The sequence below is a fragment of the Elgaria multicarinata genome, chromosome 1 (genome assembly GCF_023053635.1).
Source record: "Elgaria multicarinata webbii isolate HBS135686 ecotype San Diego chromosome 1, rElgMul1.1.pri, whole genome shotgun sequence".
In the NCBI taxonomy this organism is placed as follows: domain Eukaryota; kingdom Metazoa; phylum Chordata; class Lepidosauria; order Squamata; family Anguidae; genus Elgaria; species Elgaria multicarinata.
The window spans coordinates 155,322,494-155,345,475 of record NC_086171.1 but is presented as its reverse complement, the minus strand read 5'-3'; the positions used below and the strand labels follow the sequence as shown (position 1 = coordinate 155,345,475).

The 22,982-nt window shown below is 46.6% G+C and overlaps 1 protein-coding gene across 2 annotated transcripts in view; it reads right to left on the bottom strand.

Moving 5' to 3' along the window:
- Positions 1-15,039: 15,039 nt before the first annotated feature.
- KLF18 (KLF transcription factor 18) overlaps positions 15,040-22,982 on the bottom strand; it is a 151,700-nt gene continuing 143,757 nt past the window's right edge. Inside the window, exons 2-4 of one of the 2 annotated variants that reach the window (XM_063139896.1) lie at positions 21,561-21,659; positions 18,755-19,745; positions 15,040-18,109 (exon numbers count right to left, since the gene is read on the bottom strand). In XM_063139896.1, the coding sequence (XP_062995966.1) occupies positions 17,934-18,109; positions 18,755-19,745; positions 21,561-21,647 (1,254 nt within the window). In that variant the 5' untranslated portion in view covers positions 21,648-21,659 and the 3' untranslated portion in view covers positions 15,040-17,933. Of the gene's footprint in view, positions 18,110-18,754; positions 19,746-21,560; positions 21,765-22,982 lie in introns of those variants that run through there. The other variant, XM_063139903.1, reaches the window with a different exon arrangement.

Below are 22,982 nucleotides of genomic sequence, written 5' to 3'. Positions count from 1 at the left end.
TGGATTGAATGGGTAGGCAGCCTGCAGATTTTTTCAACTTCTGTTAGTGCAAGACGCTGCCACAGATGAAGGAGAATTCAGCCATTTTGAGTAGGACGGTCATGTCCTCTAGTGCTGAACTGAACTACAGAATTAGTTATCCTACTCAGTACAGGAAAAGCAATTTGTGTGTAGGTCAGCAGTGTTGACACAACATCATCCAGTCCCCTGACAGCAGTTGCTGGTAATTGGGAAAGCCACGTTTCCATTGTAACCATATACTCACTAGGGAGCTGTTTCTTTCAGCCAGTCTCTCTGCATCCATTACAAGGATAAGGCTACTGGCCTACATTGTTCGTTTCTTACATTTATGTCCCACCTTTTCCTCCAAGGAACCCAAGGCAATGTACTTCATCCTCTTACTCCTCTCCATTTTGTCCTGTTAGGCTGATAGTCAGTGAATGGCCCAAAGTCACCTAGTGAGCTTCATGGTGGCTAGAACCTGGGTGTCCTGAGTTCCAGTCCGAAATGCTAACCACTGCACTACGCTGGATCACATTTCATGGTGGTTGTAAGCATTTCTGAGATATGTATATGCTATGCATTGTGATTATTATGACAGTTCCAAGAAGCCCCTGGCCTAGATGAAGATGCAAAGCCAAGCTGACTGGTCCTCAATGGCTTCAGCCTATCCTCATTACTGCTTCGCATGATGACTGACACGATTAAGCATGCCTGACTGAGAAGCCTGTATTCTTGTCCCTGCCTGCCATGGGAAGCACAACAGCTGAATGGTCTGTAGTTGCCTAAAATAACCTCCAACCAGTGTGGCACTATCTTATGACAGGGCCTCAAAGGGGGCACAGCAGCTGGGGAAAGGCAACTGAGCTGGGCTGGCAACTGGGGCTAATTACCCTGATGGATTTATGGTTGCGACCAGGTTTACTGGGCCAAGTATAGGGAGGCGCAGCGCCTATGCAACAACTCCGTGGCCGTGTAAGAGGGAGCGCCTGCAGTTAGATCCTGTGTCTTGCTCAAGGCTTCTTCTTTTACTTTAGTGTAAATAACCCAGGATAAATCCACTCTCTGATTCTGTTCTTTATGTTGGCAAAGATTGGATTAAATCATCCCACATTCAAGGGTCTGTTCCCGAGATAATTTGGCATGCATTTGATCATTTTTAAAAGCAGACTAGCTAAAGGGTGAATTGCCCCCCCACCCTTTAAAAGAACAATGAAGGGCACAATCTTATGCATGTTTAGACAGGGGGTGAGGGGAAATGCTACAACTCTCAGCATTAGGATTTTTTCTGTCTAAATATGCATAGGATTGTGTGCTAAGAGAGAATTCTCAAAATTCTGTAAGAATCTGTCAAATTCTTTATTAATGAACCTGTAACCTTCTTAACAACACCAAAATGAACCTGACAGCATTAATTTAAACTCATTATCCCAACCTTTAAGTCAAGGGTTGACAATTTTGTGGCCCTCCAGATGTTGCTGGACAAGGCTGGCCGGGATTGCAGTCCAATAACATCTGGAGGACCACAAGTCGCCTACCTATGCTTTAAGTACATCAAAATTAGTTTCTAACTATTCTGGAGGTGAGAACCAAAAGGGTGATCAGAATATATGATCTATGAGTAATTCATACTTATCAAAGTATCTTTTGAATATCTGACTTCCCCACAAGAAGCAGTTCGTCTCTTACTGCGGTATCTTATATTTGTAGATCAGATCGGCCTGAGTTTCTGAAGTACCACAACTCTCCAGTAGGAGGAAGTATTTCCACACATCTCCCACAATAGAGATCATAGGTAATACAAACTCTTCCTTGCAGGATATTGGGTGACCAGTGCAAATGAAGACAGAACAGCAGGTGGACTTTTGTAGAAGAGGGGAATTTGGCATGTTCAGCCTGTCATGCAGTGGTATGAAAAGCAATGCGTGTCGACACAACTCTCCCTCTGCCTCATATGCCTCCCCGAACACCTGTGTGATGTCCTTCTCTTACTTTATTCAAATCCCTCCTAAAAGCCCTTTCCCCCCAGGAACTCTTTGGCACAACCCCCTAAAAACATGCTTGTATCTGTAAGCCTCCGCCAGTGAGGGTGAGATTGGGCAAGTGGTCATATCCAGTGGAGGCCAGAGGCTTGGATGCCAGCGGAGCTCCTTTAGAGTTCTGACCAGTTCTGACTGAAACCTGGAGTGGATTCACTGCCCCACTGACATTGGAGCCTCCAGCCTTCACTGGCCTATGCCTGTAAAACTAAGGGCTCTATCAGATGAGTGTTTTATTGCACGCTCATTATTGGGCACACACAGATTTTTGCAGGTCCCTCCGATTATGTCATCTGCCTCCCGTGTGCCTCCCACCCCTTCTAGCCTACTTCATGTGACAAAAAAACCCACCTTAGTAAGTCCGACTTATTTTTAAAGACGGAAGTGGCCGTTATCTCCTACTGAGTGCAGGAGAAGCAGCGGGATAAAAGGGGCCCACTGAATGGGCCAGGTGCACATTGTTTACTTCCTCTTTCAAAAGAGGAAGTAATGAGGGACAAACGCACGCGGAAAGCGACAGTAAGCAATTGTGATTTCCCCTGTGATGACGTTCTGAAACAGCTACATATTGGTTCCCAGTTTATCCCTGCTTCTACTTCCCTCTGTTTCCCCTGTGTTGAATTTTAGATTGTAAAGCTCCCTGGGGAAAGGAGATGTTCTCTTGTACTCCGTAAAGCACACTGATGGCACTATATAAATAGTAAGTACTGAATTCCTGATGGGTAACCATGTTAGTCTGTTACAGCCAAAACAAAACAAAAAGGAGTCTTGTGATTCTTTAGACTAGCAGATTAATTGTGGCACAAGCTTTCTTTGACAGAAGCCCACTTCATCAGATTCATGAAATGTATTCTCAGTTGGCAAGTTGTATACACACTCACATACACGTGTGTGTGTGTGTGTGTGTGTGTGTGTGTGTGTGTGTGTATGACAGGAGTGGAACTCTGTAAACAGTGGGGCTCAAAAGCCATGGAATGCAAGAAATAGGGTCTGTGACGTTTCTATAAAAAGCTCAGATATATACAAGACAAGCACATTAATCTTTCACAACAGCAGTAATTTGACTTCTTGCATTTCATGGCCTGTTGACCCTAAAGTTTATCATTTCCCCCTCCATATCCATGTTTGTGTATCTACTGAGAATATTCCATGGATCTCATAATGTGGTTTCTAGTCCACGAATGATTATGCCACAAGGAATCTGCTAGTCTGTAGGTTGCCACAAGTCTCGTTGTTACAACTATCAATGGGACAGGAGCCTTGTTCTTTATATTTGGTCACCCTAATAATGCTTGCCTGCTCAGGATTGGCCTCATAGGAACCTGGTCATGGGCCGGCAGATTTGGGTGCTACAAGCCACTTCACATTAAAGAGCTCTTTCATTCAGCACAGAGGAGCAATACCAGAATTGGTGGCTGGGTGTAAAATACAGACAGGTTAATTTTAGGACTACTCGTACTTCTTTAAAACAGAGAGGGCTTTCAACATCTGGCACCAATGGTCCAGGGGGGGAATGGATGCTCAGTTTTGCAGTCTCCACATCCAAATTCCATGTCTCTGTAAGAGATGCCAACAACTGCAGTTGGCTGTGCATTGTGCACAAGTGGGACTGACCCTGCATTAACCAGAAGGGAAGGGAGTTCATAGGAAGCTTGTTTATAGCAGGTCAATCTGCCCATCCCGGTCAGTGGGCTTTTACATCACCTGCTACCTGGTCCTTTTAAGTGGAGATGCCTGGGACTGAATCTGGAAGGCCAGGGTGGTGTAGTGGTTGGAGTGTTAGGCCAGTACTGTTGAGACGCAGATTCAGATCCCCGCTTAGCCATGGAGCTCAGTGGGTGGCCTTGGATCAGTCACTGTTTCTCAGCTGAACCGACCTCACAGGGTTTTTCTGAGGATAAATGGGGGTGAGGAGAGAACCTTGTGTGCCAGGTTGGACAGTAGGCTTCAACTCCCAGAAGCCCCTGCCAGCATTGCCAATGGTCAGGAATGCTGGGATTTGAAGTTCAAAACGTCTGGAGATCTACTTTCTGCCCACCCCTGTTGCAAGCCACCTTGAGTTCCTTGGAAGAAAGATTAATTTACAAAAATAAGCCAGCGGCCTTCTGCATGCAAAGCATGAACAATACCACTGCTTGATGTTCCTTCCCCTGGACAAGGATCAATCTGTATTATCTCGGTTACTTCCTCTTTTTCTGGTTGTCTATGAGAGGGACGGGCAACTTCTGGAGGATGAGAGCCTGCTTTATTTCCCCAGAACCCACTGGGAGCTGCACCCCACTTCGGTATCTGGTCAAGAGGGCAGGGCTCCTGCAGCTTTAACTGTTATGATAAAGAGGGAATTTCACCAGGTGCTGCATGCGTACAAATGACACTTGCTGAAATTCCCTTTTCAATACAACTGTTAAAGATATAGGTGCCCTGTCCTCCTTTTCATATGGCCACCCTATTCAGTGCAGAGATCTGCAACACATTCACTGGGCCCTTTCATTACTGGTCATTTCGACTCAAGTACTGGTGGAGGGACAACTCCAACCTCTAAATGCCAGGTCCTTGGGACATGTATTTCTTCCCTCCAGTATCAGTACACGTTTCCTCCAGTGTCCTTCTCGATCCTCACATTCTAGGATCTACCCCACTGAATATTAAAGCCAGGTTCGTTCTCCCTGTGCTCCCCCTCTGCCCCCACAAAGCAGTCCCCACCCCCCTGCTCTCAGCTATTTAGGGCAGGGCTTGTGGAACAATTGCCCAAGCTTCTCACATTATTCAGGGCTTTTCCAGATGATCGGACTGTTGCACAATATTTTCACAGTAGTTAACTGCTTTGCTGTGCATGGTCCAGACATCTTGCCTCAAGGTAATACTTCTGTCAGGGGGTGGGGCGGGAACTATCATATTGTCGAAGCATTCAAACTGCAATATCTTCTTCCTAGGAAAATGCATTTCTTCCCCCAACTATCACTATTGCAAATGCTGCATTGAACGAGGGCTGTACAAGTACTAGGGGCACCTATAGCAGCCTTCTCCAACTGGTCGGCCTCCAGATGTGCTGGATGACGACTCCCATTGTCTCATCTTGGCTGGGGTGATGGGATTTGTAGTCCAGCACATCTGGTGGGTGCCCAGTTAGAGAAGGCTGACTGATGGGATCTTGCCAATAGCCAGCAGGGATGAGAATCACAACCCTCACCTCCTCCCACCATTTTGTGAAATGTGCAAGGGAAGGCCAGAGTTTCAAACAGTACAGAGTAGATCACCTCAAACTGTTGATGAAAATGGCACAAAACAATAAAGTAGAAGAAGAATGACTGTGTGGAGCCAGATCTCAAGGGAGAGAAGGAATTGGAGGGGTGGGGTGTGGGGTGAGTTTCTGCTTCTGTGAGGCCAATATTTGAGGCTGCAAGAAAGAGTGTAGCTAAAGTATCGAAGAACTGAGCAAAGCTCGATATCAGAACCAAAACAGAACAATGAGGATAACCTGAGTCAATCTCAGGGAAGGGGAACTGGCAGCTCAATGCAATTATTATGCAAAAATGGCATCACTGGACAATGGATGGGGCATTAATCCTGAAATAAAAAAGACTAACGTGCCCTAGCCATGGGCCTAGCTGCATGTGATGTTAAATGCAGCACCTGCAGCTATGTCAGTGTGTGTGTGTATGACCAGCTTGGATCAGGGCCACCATTCGTGGGGAGGGGAAGGGAGGTTCCACTTTCCCTTCCCCACTAGAATCCGGAGAGGTGGGGTGGGGTGGGGGGGCTCACCTACACGGGAAAGCCAGCTGGACAAGGCTGCTGGTTGAACCCAGTCCCTTTTAGTTGAACTCTCTCTGATATCCAGTACTATATATATGCACAATCTTTTCGACAAATTCATGAGTAAGTGGTCTGTAGCGAAATTAGACCACTTCTAACAAAACATGGAACAATTTCTTAGAACTGTGGATAACAGGAGGTTTCCTCAAGTTTCCCAAGGGTTTCTCAGTCTAGCCACAGTATTATTATTATTATTATTACACTCTGATTGTAATGCAGTGACTTCAGCATAGTGGGGGTTTGGAGGGAGCAAAGACTTTGCTTTTGTTTGTTTTGTAAGCTTGCACTTTTATATTATTCAAACCAATAAAAACACATTTGGGAAGAAAACTGGAATCAAATTAACAGAGCTGCAAAGCATAAGGGCTGGGGGGGGGGGTGGATTCCGGGCCAGAGGACCTTCCATAGCAAGCACTGAAAGACACAGGGAGGGTAGCTTAAACTCCGGAATTACATAATTCAATGCCCTGATCTCCAGCAACCTTATCAGCCTGGTCAGCTCAGCAGGAGCACAGTGCCCTCTGGTGGTTGTTCAGCGTCAGGCTGATGGTGTAGTTTTGCAAGAACTCTGGGTTCGTTTGCCCCTTTTTGTACATTGCTAAATGATCATCATGCCTTGCTAGTATAGAAGTTAGGACAGGCGGAACCAATAATGCAGGCAGAGGGTTGCATTGCCAAAGGGCCTGTTTATAGAAAATTAAAGACAAGATTCAGTGTTGACCCCGGCAGTCAAACCTGACCCTCTTGGAGTCCAAAATCCAGGGTTCTCCAGATGGCTACCCCCTTCCTCTGCACCTCCTTTCTTTTGTGCAGTTTTTCCTCATTCAAAAAAAGTTGAAATGCTTCTCCTAAGGCTTGATAACTGGCAGGAAGAGCTTTAAGCTAAAATATGCTGGTATTTGTTGTGTTTTTGGCCTCACCCCTTTGGCTCTGCCACTTTTGCTTTTGGCTCGGCCCACCACTAGAATGCAGACCCCAAGAGCGTCTCCGAAATTGAATCTGGCCCTTGGTCTGAAAGATGTTCAACACCCGTGCCCTGATTCTTAGGCAATTGTAGGAGGCCCTCCTCCAGGTGCCCCCATCAAAACAAGTTAGTCAGGTGGCTACAAGAGTCAGGGCCTTCTCCGTTGTGGCACCCTGTTTATGGAATGCTCTGCCAAAGGAGGCTCACCTGGCACCCACACAGCAATCTTTTCAGCACCAGATGAAGACATTCCTCTTCTCCTAGATATTTTAGATAGTATCTGGTTTGTTGGTTTGTTTGTTTTAACTGATCTGTTGTGTAACCTGTCCTGAGAGCTTTTTTATTATAGGGAGGATATAAATAAAAATAGATAAATAATCATAAATATGTAGTCTACAGCTGTTCCCCTTTCCAAAGCAGATTCCAAAAGAACCCAGCGGTGGAACAACTAAGGAGGCTCCTAAGGCCGCAAACCCACTTTTCTGGGAGTAGTGGAAAGAAAGTCCTGAGAGGGTCATACTTCTGAGAAGACATGAATAGGATGGCATAGTTAAGTACTTGGAGCATAGATTTCAGAGCAGGGGCCAAATCTAACTTTGACCAGAGTGCAGCTGGTTTTCTTTCCATTGACTGTCTTCTCATCTCTCCATGCTGACATTCCTTCCCCAGCCACCAGAGCTTTCTGGTAGGTGGATGTGGACTTAAGTTCTGATGCTAAAAGGGCTTGCACTAGAATATTTTTTAAACCTTTCATAAAAGTCTACCTTTTGACAAAACAATTGCAATGAGGAAACAGTGACACCAAAGTGACAGAATACACCATGTTTTAGCAAAAGACCTACGATCAGATTTGGTCTTCCTATCGTTGTAAACACAGTTTTCCCTCGTTGCCTCTGGCCAAATCCTTCTAATTGCTCTAAAAGGCGGAAGACAGTGGAAGGTTCAGCACATTCTCTGGGATAATGAATCCCATACATTCTGCCCATTAATCATTTCTTCTGTTTCCGGAATGCTGATGGTGATATAACAAGACGGCTTGCTTGCAGTAATTAAGCAAATATTATTTATGCCTTCCTTTAAGATAGGGGTTGGGAACCTCCAGCCCAAGGGCCTAAATCCAGCTCTCCAAGGGTTCCAATCTGGCCCACTGGGGTTCCCCAGATGGCCATGCCCCCTTTTCCCAACCACCAATCATTTTGTGGTTTTCTGGCTTTTGTGGAATTCCCCCACCCCATTCTAAAATGTTGGAAGGCTTCTCCTAAGGCTGACTTACTGGCTGCAAGAGAATTAACTTATAAAATGGTGATAATGTTTGCCTTTTTGGTCCCGCCCCTTTGTCTTTGGTTTCCCCCGTCACTGGAATGCAGCCCCCCAAAGTTTCTCTGAAACTGAATTCTGTCCTCGGGCTGAAAGTGGTTCCCCTCCCCATGTATTAGGGGCCAGTACCTTTCTTCCATAGTGGAACTCAAGGTGGTTCCCAGGCTACATTTATTTATTGCATTTTTATACCGCTCAATAGCTGGAGCTCTCTGAGCGGTTCACAAAAGTTAAAACCATCAGACAAAAATCAAAGTATAAAACAACCAACAGTATAAAACCACAATAAAAAATACCATATAAAAGCACAACCATGGTAAAACCGAGCAGCAATAGAGAGATTTAAAATACAGATTTAAAACAGCAAGGTTAAAAGACTATGATAAACTGTTAAAATATGGTTTTCACCTGGCATCAGACAAACATGTGGTTCCCAGTCAGTCTCCCATCTAAGTACTGACCAGCCCCAGACCTTCTCAGCTTCAGCAAGGTGGCTGCCTTATGTGCCTTTAGACCATACCCTAGGAATGTGTATATAGTGTATCATCGGAGGAAGGTATCATCTTTTTTTACTGTTGCTTTCCCCCTGCTTCTGTCCCAGAATACTTCTCTCTTCACACAGGGGAAGAAAGAGGAAATAAACAATGACCATGTGGCCCATTCAGTGGGCATTTTTATCATGCTCCTTTTCCTGCACACAGCAGGAAATGGCAGTACATTTCGCTTCCAAAAAAGATCGGATTTACCGAGGTGTTATGAGTGGTAGATAGAAGACCACAAGGAGAGGGAGACTCACAGGAGGCAGGCATGGTCATCAAAAGGACCCACAAAAATCCATGAGTGGGAAGTAACAAGTGTGTGATAAAATGCTTGTCTGATGATGCTGATAATACGGCATAAAAATGCTTTCTGAGGTCGAATAGTGATGGGTGTAGAAATCCGTCCAGATAATGTCCACAGGTAGAGCAGGGCAGGCCCAGTCCTAATAGCAGCACTCCAATTCTAACCATGTTTACTCTGAAGTAAGTGGCATTGATTTAAATAGAATTTACATTTAAGTAAAGCAGATAAAGTCATCTTTAATTTCCTACTCTTCCATCTCTTTCTCCTCAGAAAAGGCTGGTGGAGATGGAACAATAGGGATTTGCAAATAACTGTATTTAGAGCAAGATTAGGCAACACATGGCTCTCTCCACAGAAGCTCTCTCCATTGCCCTCCAAAATTGGTTAAAACAATTGCAGGGGGGATGGCATTCATAGTGGTTACAGAGCGCCAAAAGGGTAAAAATTAGCTTGTTTGCAATTTTCACAGATCTCGGGTCCTCTGCATGTTTGCTTGGATGAAAATACTACTTTGTTAAATTGGGCTTAAGAGAGCACAGAATCGCTTATCTTCCTCTCCCTTCTCCACAGTGTAATGTGAATATAGGACAGTTTCATCTGAAATTCAACAGTGGGGTACAAGGTCTGCTTCAAAAGGCAGTCAAAGTCATTCCAACTGGTGCATAAATGCCACCCATCATAAATACCCAGCAAGACCAAGGGCATCTCCACCTGAAAGCCACTTTGTGGCAAGAAGCAACAATTTAATAAAACATGAGTCCAGAGGACTCAGAAATTTGAATTTTCACTCTTTGAAAAAAGGAATGGAATTAATTCGCGATGTCACATGTTAACTTGTTCTTGAGAGCTAAGAGCCATTCAGTCCTTTAGTAAATCCTCATCCCTGGTCCAATCGCTGAGGTCTTTTTACAAATTGCCACCATGGGACTCATTTCTCCAGAGGTGAAAGCATGAAAGCAGTGTGAAGAAGGTGAAATCTGGTGAGCGCACTCTTCTGTTTCAATGCGCACAGTCACATTTTGGAAAGCTATTATCGGCTGCAGCCTCCCAGCAACGATTACCATGTTACACGTGGCGATTGGGCTGCATGTGTGATCACCGCATATTATTATATACATGTGGTTTCCATACCTTTTTCTTACATGGAAGTGCTCCCCATATGGGAAACTCATAAAGTTTGAATACAGTATATAACCGATATACAATCATTTAACAGTATTGAAATACCCACACTTTGAATGCAGCACCCTTGCTGGTGGGCATATAAAGAAATATGAAGGTGTATAAGGAAGTCCTCGTTCAAAGGTAAGTATGATTTGGATAGGTGCTAGTTCAGGGGAACATTCATTAATTTACTGGCATCGCTAACCAGGTTTTAACTCTATTGGAGCACAATCCTATACATGTTTAGAAAGAAAGAAGCCCTACATATCTCAGCATTCTCCGGTCAACCATGAAGTGTACCCTTAAGGTACCTAATCTCCAGGTATCTGTATAAGAAAATTCTATTTCCTAGCGCAAACCTCTGTAGCAGAAATGTACCAGCAGTATCATTTCAATGTATGGCCATGCTTTTGCATTTTGTCCTGTGTTGCACACAGTTCTATAGCCCCAATCAGATTACAAGCTGAACACTGAGATTATTAAACCACAGCTATCACATAGGCATACATACACACAAATGGGCAAGCAGGACCCACCTTTAGGAAACATTTGCCTTTGGGCACCCGAGTCTACGGGGCAGTGATAAATCTCAGCTGGCTCTCTTGCCACCTGCTGTTGTTCACATCTGGTGCTATCAGAGCTTAGTCACACACACTCTGGTTGAGATTTCTCTATGGATGGTCCCTTGATAGCCTTGCCCTGCTTTGCTGGAATCACTAATTGTTTTCACCCACAAGTCTCCACTGCTAGCAAAGCATAAATTGCTGTATAATCCAGGGCCAGGACAGGGCTCATGGAGATGTGTAAAAGGCCCAACCAACAGAGAATGAAGGGAGTTTGAGCCCATTACTATAGATCTCAGCAAAAGCACCACGTAGACAGGGGAAGATAAAAGAATATCTGAAAGAACAGTCCATAGACCTTACAGAGATCCTCAGTGCCAAACAGATCAAAATTCAGTTTAGATGGGACAAGTATCAAAGGAAATATTGAAGAGAAAGAAGAACTTGTTCTGGGAGTCTCCTCTCTTTGCCCTTTTCACAGCTACCACAAACACACACCATCAATGTTTTCATTGAGTTATCCACCATGCTTCTAAGATCTTTTCCCTGGTTCACTTTTATTAATGCTGTATCTTTACTAGTCTGCCTATTCTGTTCAGCTGTTGCCTCCCATATCAAGGCATGTTGAAAGTACAATCCTATGGATGGCTACTTAGATGTTCAATGGAGCATATTTATTTAAAGTATTTTTATCCCACTCATCAGCCAATAAATGACTCCAAGATTAGCTTACATAAAATCAGTAAAAGAGGACAATCCCTGCCCACAAGCTTACCATTTAAAAAGACATGACACACAAGGAAAAAGGAATGGGGAGGGAAGAGGTAAATAATTAAGCCTTTCAGCAGGGCCGGTGGAACAGCCTTACTCTCCCTCTCATCTCCTTCAGTGCAACCTGCCAGAATGGCGGCTGGTGATGAAACACTGAGGGAGGAGGGGCCTAGATGAGGAAGATCTTCAACAGGGCTGGAGATTGCCAAATTTTGCAGAAAGCACATTAAACTGGGATGACTGAACCTTATGGCCTTAGTTTAGATGCATACAAGTGGGAGAACCAGGGGTCAAATCAGACCCCTGAAGATAATCCTCATCCCCAAAACATCTCCCCATCCCAGATAAATTGAAATAGCAGCATTCCCCAACCTTTTGCCTCCAGATGTTTTGGCCTACAATTCCCGTCATCCTCAGCTATTGGCCATGCTGGCTGAGAATGATAAAAGCTGTAGTCCAAAACATCTGGAGGTCACCTGGTTGGAGAAAGCTGTGATATAGAATTGCAGCTTTCATTTTAGATCAAAGCAACAGACACAAAATAAGTCCTACCATCCCTTGAAGGTGCATTATGCAAAGCCACCACAGGGGGGCTTAACTCTACTTTGAAACCATTGTCGTTGGAACTTCAAAAACTGTCTTTTCACATCAAGGCCCAGCAGCATTTGGAGACTCTGGTCGTAGCTTTTATACTAGCAGTGCTGCTCCCTGGAGGCCAACTTGCAGGTAGGCAACCAGACTGAGCACACAACCCCCACCTGAAACAGCTCATGCTTGTGATCTTTGCAAAACTGACACACACATCACCAGCCAGCCACTTTATAAGTTGTACTAATAGTTTCATTTGCTTCCATTCACAAACCTGGCTGAAACATCTAGCAACCTATGGTAGCAAGGCAGGTTAAGCTGGTCCACCCACATTACATTCTCTCCCAGCCACCCAGCAAGCAAAACCACAGCTTCCATCTACTCTTGTTTGTAGGATCAGGGCCTCATCAAATAGCTGAGTGACTCATGCTTCCTGGCATCATAGAGGGCATAGCTGCCTGTCTCTCAGCCAGTTTTTCAACCACCTCTTCCCCATCGGTCTTCGCCCCACAGAATATGGAGCATTTCCAGATTGACATCAGAGACCAGGCACAATGGTGGGGCTGGGGAGCCCACAGGGTGTTTCTCTCTTGGCAATATTTTGCTTCCCCTCCACATTTCTCAAGTTTGCACAGCTACACTCTCTCTGCCATTTTATTTTCTCCAATTGCAGTGCTTTTTCTCTAGACAGTTAGCGTCTAACGTGTCCCTTAAACCAATATCCTACTTCCAATCTTATTTATTTCAGAAAAAAAATATTGTACAGCACCTTCAGTCTTTCAAACATTCTTGTTTTGATACTGTGGTATAAATGCTGTGGGAACAAACTCATCACCCAATGAAAAATATTATATGAACAGAGCAACATGCAACCTGAAGGACCAAGTGACCATTTGTGGAATGTAGGCTGAAGCATCCTGTTCCATCTTTTATCCCGCAGAAAAAGGTTAAAAACAAACTCAGTGTTTTTGCTCAAAGACAGTGGGGAAGGCAAGCTCTTAATTCAGCTTTTCCAGTGTTACAGGATGTTTGTAGGAGCCTGGAAGTGTAACTATACGAAAGCCAGTCTCTCTCTTGCGCACACACAAAATAATCTAGCACAAGCTAATTAATCAGGTATTCAGTTTAGCCCACACCTCTTTCTCCAGTTTATAAACAAAGGCATTTTTGAACAAGCCCCTTGAGGAATTGTAAAAAATCTATTTGCAAATAATCTAGATCCATTAGACTCTCTATTGAGGATTCATCAAGACCTACTTCTGTTTACCCAGACATCTTTCAAAACCCAACAAGAGGGGAAAATGTTTTGCACAATGAACAGTTATCCTCACCCAAATATAAAACCAGAAGCGTAGGCACACTTTTGCATAGGAGCTCTAGCCCGCTTGCTTGGAACCAAGCGATGTACTAGGGGTTAACCGATTCCAAAATCATGTCTGCACTAGATTGAGTGAGTCACACCTAGCTCAAATGTTTCCAGTATGGAGAAATATGTGGATTTTCACTGTCAGCAGCATGTCTAGAATCCAGCTCCTTTTGCTAGAGCAGGCAAGTAAAAAGTTATGCTTGCTGCCAGCTTGTCCTCATACTTGCCTTCCTCACCTCAGCCCTCTCTCTCCCAACCAGCTGCCCAAGAAACTCCACCAAAGAGTAGCTGCCCAAATGTAATTTCAAACTGAGGATCCAGAACCCTTTGCAAACCTACCAAGTTCTAGGGGCAGCAGGATGTACCCCACCTCTTCTTGGAACCAGTTAAGAAACCCATAGCATTAAAGAATGTTTATCTATGATAATTCTTAAGAATTATTCATGTGGCTCACAGTCATGCCCACATTCCTCTATCTAGCAATGTTCTAGAGCAGGGGTGAGCAACTTTGGCCCTCCAGATGTTGTTGGACTGCAACTCACAGCCAGTGGTGTGGGATGATGGGAGATATAGTCTGAAAACATCAGGAGGACCACAAGTTACCCACCCCTGCTATGGAGTAGCCTTCCCTAGCCTGGTGCCCTCTAGGTGTAATGGACTCCAACTCCCATCATACCCAGCCAGCATGATGATGGAAGTTGGAGTCCAAAACATCTCAAGGGGCCCAGGTTGTGGGAAGCTGCTCTGGAGTTCCAGCCAGAGCCTGTGTTGTTTGGGGCAGTCAGTTTTGCCCGTGCTGGAAGCTCTGCATTCAAGTCTGCGCAAGCCCAGCGCTTAAAATGGGCACAGGGTGTCTGTGGGAGGGATGGAGAAAGACCTGCTTGCTGGGCTTGGGACCTGCCAGAGCTTAGTCATCCCTTGTTAATTTAAAGAGGAAGCCTCAGTCCCTAAGTGAGGAGTGAAATTACCAGTAGATCCAGTGTGAGAGCTCAGCTGAGCCAGAGGGATGGGCCATGCCCAGAATGGCAGGAGAATTTGCTGAGGAACCTGCCCTTTAGCCACCTGGCACCACTCAAGACAGAATCCAGAGGCTTGCTCCTATGTTGTTTGCAGCTGGGAACCCAGCCCTGCTTCCCGAATTTCCTTCTAATTTAGCCACTCAAGAAGAAGGGGAGGGAAGACAAGAAGAAAAACGAAAGATTTATAGCATTGGTGTGGGCTCCAGAAACTAAAAACAGCCACATCGAGAGATTTCTTTAGACTTAACATAGGAAAATAATGTTCTGTAAGATGGATTTCCTGCTAAAACCAGAACTTTAATGTTGTTTTGTTTCAACCTATGTTTCACTAAAAAGTGTTGTGCTGGTCTTTTAAACTGCTTTTTTTTAGTTTTGTAAATGGATTGTTTTGTGTGTATTTCATTGTTGATTATATATTGTTTTACTTTTGTTTGCAAGTTACTTTGCGAGGGGGCTTTGCCCTGAGAAGTGGCAAGTAAATTTCTAAAATAAATAGGTTTAAACACACACATACACAAACACCATTTGCAGGTGCTGTTTCTCCCCCTTGTCAGCCCTTTTGAAGTTCAGTTAGAAACAAACTCCTTGCTTGTTATTGTATTGTATTTTATTTGTTTTACATCAGATCAACAATATCTCTAGGTATGCATATAGAGCAAACTAACATTTTGCTGATGGGAGATATCTGATGGGCCCAAGCAAAAAAATGTTAATTAACAATATATACAGACAGGTGCAGTTGCACATACCAGAGCTGAGGTCATTTACTAAACAGACCCAAGCTATTTTTTTTAAAAAAAACACCAAGACACATTTACAGCATTTTAAAAAAGAATTACAACTTGTTTGCATAAGCTACGTATTGAGAGAGTCTTTTCTTCTTAGAAAGAAAGATTCAAGTATAGCAGAAATGGACAAAAATGCCCTTTACAAAAATAAAACTCAAAAGCTGCCTAGAAAAAAAAATGCAGCTGCAGCAGTACCTGGCTTAATTGTCATCCTTTGGAGGGGGACATCGAAACCACAGATAAAGATGTCCATAACAGACTTTCAGTCAACCCATATAAATCATTGCCATAGGAGATTGGAATGGATTCCGAAACCCCTCTTCAGATGTCAGGTCCATAAACTGTAACTTTAGGGCGCAATCCTATGAATGTTTAGAAAGAAAACGTCCTACAATTCCCAGCATTCCCGAGGCAGCAGGCTGGGGAATGCTGGGAGTTGTAGGACTTTTTTCTGTCTAAATATGGATAGGATTGCACTCTTCATCACTGCAACAGATTATCTAAAGCAGCTTCCCACAATCCAGTGCTCTCCGGATGTGCAGAAAAAGTCCTACAACTCCCATCATACCCAGCCACCATGATGGGGAACCGTAGTCCAGTGCATTTGGAGGGCACTGGTTTGTGAGGAAGGATTGATTTAAAGTCATAGTCACAGATTTTCAAAAGTATCCATTCATCAGCCAAATCACCAGCTTTTTGGAATAGCCTACTTTTGTGCTCCAGAAACATCTTTGCTTGAGCAAAGGAATACAGAGTTCAGAGAACACGAACTGATTACAAGAATAGAACAATAACTTTCAGTTGTCATAGAAAACAAAAATAACCACCAGTTAAATTCATAAACCTCTGAAAGTCTTGGAGCATTACCTGCTTCACACATTTGTTGAGAAATAGTAAAAATGACATTTCCCCCCTAGACATAGACAATAAATTGCTTAAAAAATATGTTACATTCTCATAAAGCGCCCTGAGGTATTTAAATTGAGCTGATGTATGTACATCTAGTCAGTTGTTAAAAGCCAAAACTGTTCAGCCACCACCCCATCCACTGTGAGTAAGCCCCATTGACCTGGTGGGATTTACTTCTCAGTAAGCACACCCAGGATTGCACTGCTAGCCAAGGCTACAATCCTATACACACACTCTTATTTGAACATTCTTCCCATAAAGGTCAGTATGACTTGCTCCCTTACAATAAAACGTGCATAGGCTTGCACCCCACAAGAACTTCGGTTGGTTGACAGCACTGAAACATTACAACTTGTTTCTTTTTTAGTTCCATAAGGCAACTTTTTCCAAAGTTTTGCTTACAATTATGAGGTCTCATGACAAATAAAGCAGAATAATCAAATATTTTTTGGTCTTGGTTTGGCAGCATCCCTGAGCAAGAAAAAGAAATGCTTTAACATTGCAACCCTAAGCACACTTACTGTAGGGTCTGGGGCTGTAATCCTATACCAGTTTATCTAGGAGTAAACCCCGCTGAATTCAATGGAACTTATTTCTGGGTAGAATGTGCAGGATTGTGCCACAAGTCCCATTCCACTCAGTGTGATTACAGTACAATCTACTCAGAAGACCTATTCAGTTCAGTTGGGCTAACTCCCGGGTACTTCTAAGTAAGGGTGCATGGAATTGGGTTGCAGACATTGGTCTCTAAACTTTTCCGCTCATGCAACCTACCAACAGAAGTTTTGTCTTTGTTTAGGGTTTATATTTTGGTTTTTCCAGCCTCTTCCAGAAGTGAAAGTTTTTTTCGGGGGTGAGGGGCAGAGTTGTCTGTTGAGATTATCCCAAACACTCACTGCTGACAGCTTGGAAACTTATTGGTGGACATTACTTGCTTTAGGAAGAGTTACATTATCATAGGCTGCTATTGGTCCAAACAGACTGATGAAACAAAACGTTATTTAAAAAATGTTATACAAAAATGCCAGTCATAGATTTTGGCAAAACATGAACAAATTTAAGAGGTCAAGAAACATCAAATATTTGTCTTTGAAGCTCTTTTCCAGCTGTTTATTATATGGGACGCAGAGACCAAGTTTCAAAAGTAAGAAGGACTGATACTTAGTGCAAGCCAAGACAGCCTTCTGTATGAGCATTTTTAGCACTTTTATTTTGGCACAACCCCTTGGAAGAACAAAAGGGGCTAGAATCTCCATGAAGTTTAATTTGTCCCCATCTCAAGGACTTCTACTTTAAAGGCTGAGAAAACAGAGCACTTTTTACAATGGGGGGGGGGAACCAGTGTAGAGTAAAACATACAAAAGTTAAAAATCTTACAAACAGCTTGAGACAGTCAACATAGTATCTGTACAATGGCTGTGTGCACAGTGAAGATTTGGATCAGGACTGGCAGAGATAGACTACCACATTTATACTGCCCCCGCCATGCTCTTCCAGTGCAATTTGTCATATACCCTGGCCACTGCTGCAGTAGCCAGATTTGTGTAACTATTCGCTCTTAAATATATAAACCTTTTCCATATTGCTATGGAAGAACCAGATGGCTTTCCTCTTTAAATATTAAAATGTTTCACTAATATATACATAAATTAGCTACTCCAATAAGAAAAATATTCCATCCCTTCATAAATAGAGTTCTCAGTCTCTTTGCATCCTCCCCTCCCCTCCCTCTCCTTTTCAGCCCTTCCACATCCCCCCCCCCCCAAAGGACCCAGCCAGCCATCCTTCACACATGCCTCTTCATGTGCAGAGCCAGGTGATCTGATCGGGAGAAGGCACGGTCACACAGGTGGCACTGGAAAGGCCGGATACCAGTGTGCTTGCGGTAATGGCGTGTTAGTTCATCTGACCGTGCAAATTTCCAGCCACAGCCCTCCCAGTTACAGTGGTAAGGCTTCTCACCTGAGGAAGAGAAAAGAAAAGCAGGGTAAACCTTCTGGCCAGATGAAAAGAAGCGCAGATGCCATTCTCTCCTCTGACCTCAGCAAACTGCCCCCCCTCCCCGTCCCCTCCATTTTAGCACAAGCCTCAGTGACTTCTGGGAGATCCAGACTGCAAAATGATGCACACTTAACTTGGGGTGGATGCCCCATTGAACTCTGCAGGGCTTACTTCTGAGTAAACATGAGCAATGGCGTTTCAGAAACCATTTAATTCACGGGATGAAGCAATAAACCTGGCTGGAAACATCTCAGCAGGTCTCAGTAGCCCTGGCCCCGCACCCAAGCCACACATAACCATACGAACAAACGCCAGGCTCGTAGAATATTGCAGGTAGAAGGTTCCTTTGAAGGCCATGTAGTCCAACCCCTGCTTGATGCAAGATTAGCCCGAGTGCGCCTGTTCCAGCCCTTATGCTCTGAGTGGCCGGGCCGGGGGAGGGGGGAGGACACACACCTTCCCTTCTCCTTATCGCGCGCCTCTCACAGCCATGGTAAGGCACCCTCCGTTCTCCCCCCCCCCCAACCTGGGAGCGCGCGCGTACCCACTTCCCCGGCAGCAGCACAGGGAGAGGCGATGCCCCCTCGCGCCAGCTGTAGACCTTACCCGTGTGGGTCCGCATGTGCGCCTTGAGGTGCGAGCTTTTGGTGTAGGTCTTGCCGCAGCCGGCGTATTCGCAGTTGTGGGTGGCCGTGCGCTTGCGGGCCCAGGAGCGGCGGCCCCGCTTGGGCTTGCACTCCTCCGGGGGCCCCATCGGGGCGTAGTAATCCAAGACGGGCGAGTTGGGCGGCGTGACGAGCAGCCCGTGCAGGCCCTGGGCGGGCTTCAGGGGTTCCCGGAAGACGCTGAAGTGTCCATGGAACTGGGGCGGCATCTGCCCGGCGGCGGCGAAGTTGGCCGGAAAGAGGTGGGGGCCCCGCGAGTAATGCTGGGCGGCTGCCATCTGCGCGCTCAGGTCGCCGCCGCCGCCGCCGCCGCCAGCCACTTGGCACTGGGGCCCCGGGCCTATCTGCTCGCCGGGGAAGCAGTTGGCCGCGTGCTGCGGGAGGCACTGCTGCTGGTGGATCATGGACTGCATCAGCAGGGGCTTGTGGTCCAGGCAATCGGGGCTGCTGCTCAGCATGCACGAGTGCCCGTCCATGGGCTCCTGCTTGACGCGCATGTGCTCCAAGGCCAGGCCCCGCGGGAGGCCGGCAGCGGCGGGGTGGGCCAGGCCGGGGGCGCGCAGCTCCGTGTATTCCCGTCGCTGGAGCTCGCAGTGGCCCGGCCCCGGGGGCGCCTGGGGGTGCTGCTGCAGGTCTTGCGTGAAGAGCTCGGCCACGTAGCTGTGGCCCGGGCTGGGCAGGTAGGACGCGCCGAACTTGTTGGGGGGCTGATAGCCCGAGCTATCGCTGTCGTAGGTGGTGCCGCAGCTCTCGGGAGTCTCGGGCAGCGGGTAGTTGGGGTTGGCATGAGGCGGGGGCGCCACCCCATGGGGCGGCTGCCCGTTGGTCGTGTGCGCCAGGATGAACTCCAGGTCGACGAAGTTGCCCAGCTCGTCCGCTTCCCTCTTGATGGTGGTGACGGCGGCGCCTTCCGCGCTAGGCGGGAGAAGCCTCTGCGGGAGAGAGGAGCGGCGGAACGCAGCGGGGTTAGGGCGCGAAAAGGGTTAACGCTCCCGAAACGGCGGCCGGGGTGGGGGGGGGGGAGAAACCCGGCGCTATTTATAGCGCCCCCGAACCTGAAAAACGGGTTGCGCGCTCCTTGGCTCGCGCGGGCAGGGCGCGCCTGGCGCTCGGCTCGCTTCGGATTCAAGCTACTCGGCGGGGCTCCCCCTACTACCCCTCCCTCCCGTCGAGCAGCCGCGCTGCGTTTACACAGCACGCCTCAAATCCTCGGCGAGTCCGGAGCGAATCTGCAACGCTGCCTCCTCGCCTCTCCCAATGTATCCATCGCTTCTCGGAATGCGGATAATTACGGAGGCGCGAATTAACGTGACCCCTGGGGCCCCGCCCCCTCCCCGCCCCAAGCTTGGATGGGCCCCGCTGGAAGAGAAGACCCTCGCGCACGAAGGCGACTGGGGGTCCCGGAGTCGGGACCAAGTCGAGAGGGCTCGGCCGAGCCGTCTCCCGCGCAGAGCGCACGCCTTTTCTCGGCTGCCGGTGGAGGGGACTTGCCACCCGCATCCCTTCCCCGTCCCACAGAGAGAGAGATACACGAGGAGCCCGGCTCTCCCTGCCTTGCCAAGGCAGACCCCGCGCCGAAGCATCCTCCATACCCCGCAGAACCTGAGTCACACTCGAGGGCAAAGTACAGTTTACATGAAAGTACGTGTCAGGAAGTCCCAACGGCACTTAGAGAAGAAACGGGAGGGAGGGAAAGGAGGCTTTAGCCTTTCCCCCGATGGCCATTTTTCCACTCCAAATTGCCTCCCTTAAGATGCCAGGTGCCTCTCTCCTGCTCGTGGGCTTCACCACTTGCTTTTAATCGAACCCCAAAAGACTCCCAACCGGAAATCGTTACAAGCAATGAAATTTTGTCCGGGGTGGTGGAATGCTTAACTCTACATAGGATCGGGCTGCCAGATGGGTAATCAGTTCTAGCAATTCCCCAAGCAAACTTTTCTGCCCAAGCAGTGGGGCGTCAAATCAGCTGGATCGGGGGACTCCACCCTACTTATTCCCTGCACGTACTCCTGGACCAGGATCAAACTCTCATTTATTTATATTACGTTTCTATACCGCTCAATAGCCGAAGCTCCCTGGACGCTTCATTTACACATTTCTAACTTCTGCCCATCCTCCAAGATGTTGAGAATGGCGTTTTAGCCTTGTGCGGTTAGCCAAAGGAATGCGCGGCTCCGGAATGACAACTCCACGACTTATTTATTTTTTAAATCGACGTAAAGTTGGTGCCCCCAAATAATAAGGCCGATAGAGTTTTAAACAACTTGAAAAATCATTTTGCTCCGAGCTCGTCGCAGATTTTGCACCTACGCTATTTAAATTGTCCACGGTTTTGTTTTGGGTTTTTTCCCCCCTCCCACAAGCGCAAAGACCGGGAACAGCCCGAGCAAAGCGCGACAGGGTTAGACGGGTGTGAGAGGAGGTGAAGCTTCGTGGAGCCAAGCAGAGCTGCTGATACCTTCCTAGACATACATTTGGAGCCCCAACGCGGGCAGAGCAAGAGGCTGGGGGCGATTTTAAAATGAAAAGGTGGCCGCGAGGGAAGAGCCCTTGACGATCCTCCCTTCCAAATTGCCCGCTTCCAAAGCTCCGTTCTCTTATGATAGTAGCATCATCATCGTTATCGATAGGATGCGTAAAGAGCCGTCGGGTCTTCCTTACGCGTTTCGGGCAAGGCGTCGCTTGCCCCTCCGGCTGACCGCCTCTCGGCCGCTTTCCCCAAGAGCTGCCCGCACCCACACCCGTACCATTTCGGGCTGCCGGTCTTCCAGCGGCACCAGGGCAGCAAAGGTGGAGATGGACGGCAAGGCGGCTTCCTCCACGGCGACGCTCATCTTGCGCGGCGGCTCGAGCGGAAAAGAGCTCGGAAACTGCCCCGGAGTCCGGCCGCTTCGCTCCAGGCACTGAACGAGCGCTGAACTCCTTCCCAAAGCAGGAAAAGTTTCTTGATGCCTTCAGTTAGTAAAACAGCTGAGAGGGAGCTCCGGTGCGCTCTAATTGGTCGAGGGCAGCTACATATTCATGAGATCCACTTCTGATTTGTTTGCACAGCGAATGGGTCACGCCCACCACAAAGGGCTACAAGCCGAGAAGCTCTTTGACAGGAACGTTGGAAAGCGAGAAAATGCTATAGGGAGCAAAGCCAGGCTGCCTATCTAAGCCTTTCCGCATAGACCCCAAAACGGACAGAGCAAACTTCATCCAGAGAAAACCTGCTGAGATCTTCTGTATGGCCACTTCACAGTGTGCAATGGAAGACTGCAGCCTCCCCTCTGTCAGCCACAGTGGGGTAATAGTTAGATTGTTTGACCAGGCCTGGCCTAGGGAAACTCCACTCAACCTCCTAATTCTCAGCCTAACCTACCAAGGTGGGATATCAAATCATATGAGGTAGGGGGTTTAACCAAAGTTAGGATACAGCTATTAGGGGAAGCTGCAGCCCTTTCTGGCATTCAGATTCTCCTGAGAAATTATTCCCCACTGTGTGCAAAACACTGCAATCTTAGATCTGTGTGTAGCCATTGATCAGTCAACAACTGTGGAAGCAATAGCCTAAAAATGAAAGACCATTATTATTTGTTTTATTCCTTGTAAGCTGCACTGAGAACTTTTCACAGAACAGCCTATCAATACTAAATAAACATGCTTGGGACCAGTATTGTTTTAGCCATGGCAGACAGATGGGAGGGAACAGGAAGGGCAGATCAGGTAGCCAAACAGGAATATCTCGGAATTAGAGAGTGACAAGGAATCTCAAAAGTCTCGTACTTCAACATCCTAGACTGGACTAAAATGTTCCCTAGTAGAGTTTAATATTTTTAAAAAAACTAAGAAAGAAAGAAAGACCATTAACTTTACTTGGATTCTATTGAGAAATCCAGAAATACTCTTTGAAAAGTGTTTGGAATGTTAGGGAATGGGGATTGGGTCAAAAACTTCACCCAAAATACAGAGTTTGGGGAGGGACCTGAAGGAAGAGATGGCCTCATGCAAGTGATCTCGGATGCAGTTCCTCCGTTGCCTATAGACCTGTGAGCAGGTCACTCTCTCCTTGTATCTACTCTGCAAAGCTTAATGCAGGGTGATAGCACTAATGCAGTTCCTGTAAGCAGCAGCAGCAACATTGCTATGTTGGCATCAATAGAATATATCCTGCATCAACAGGGAGA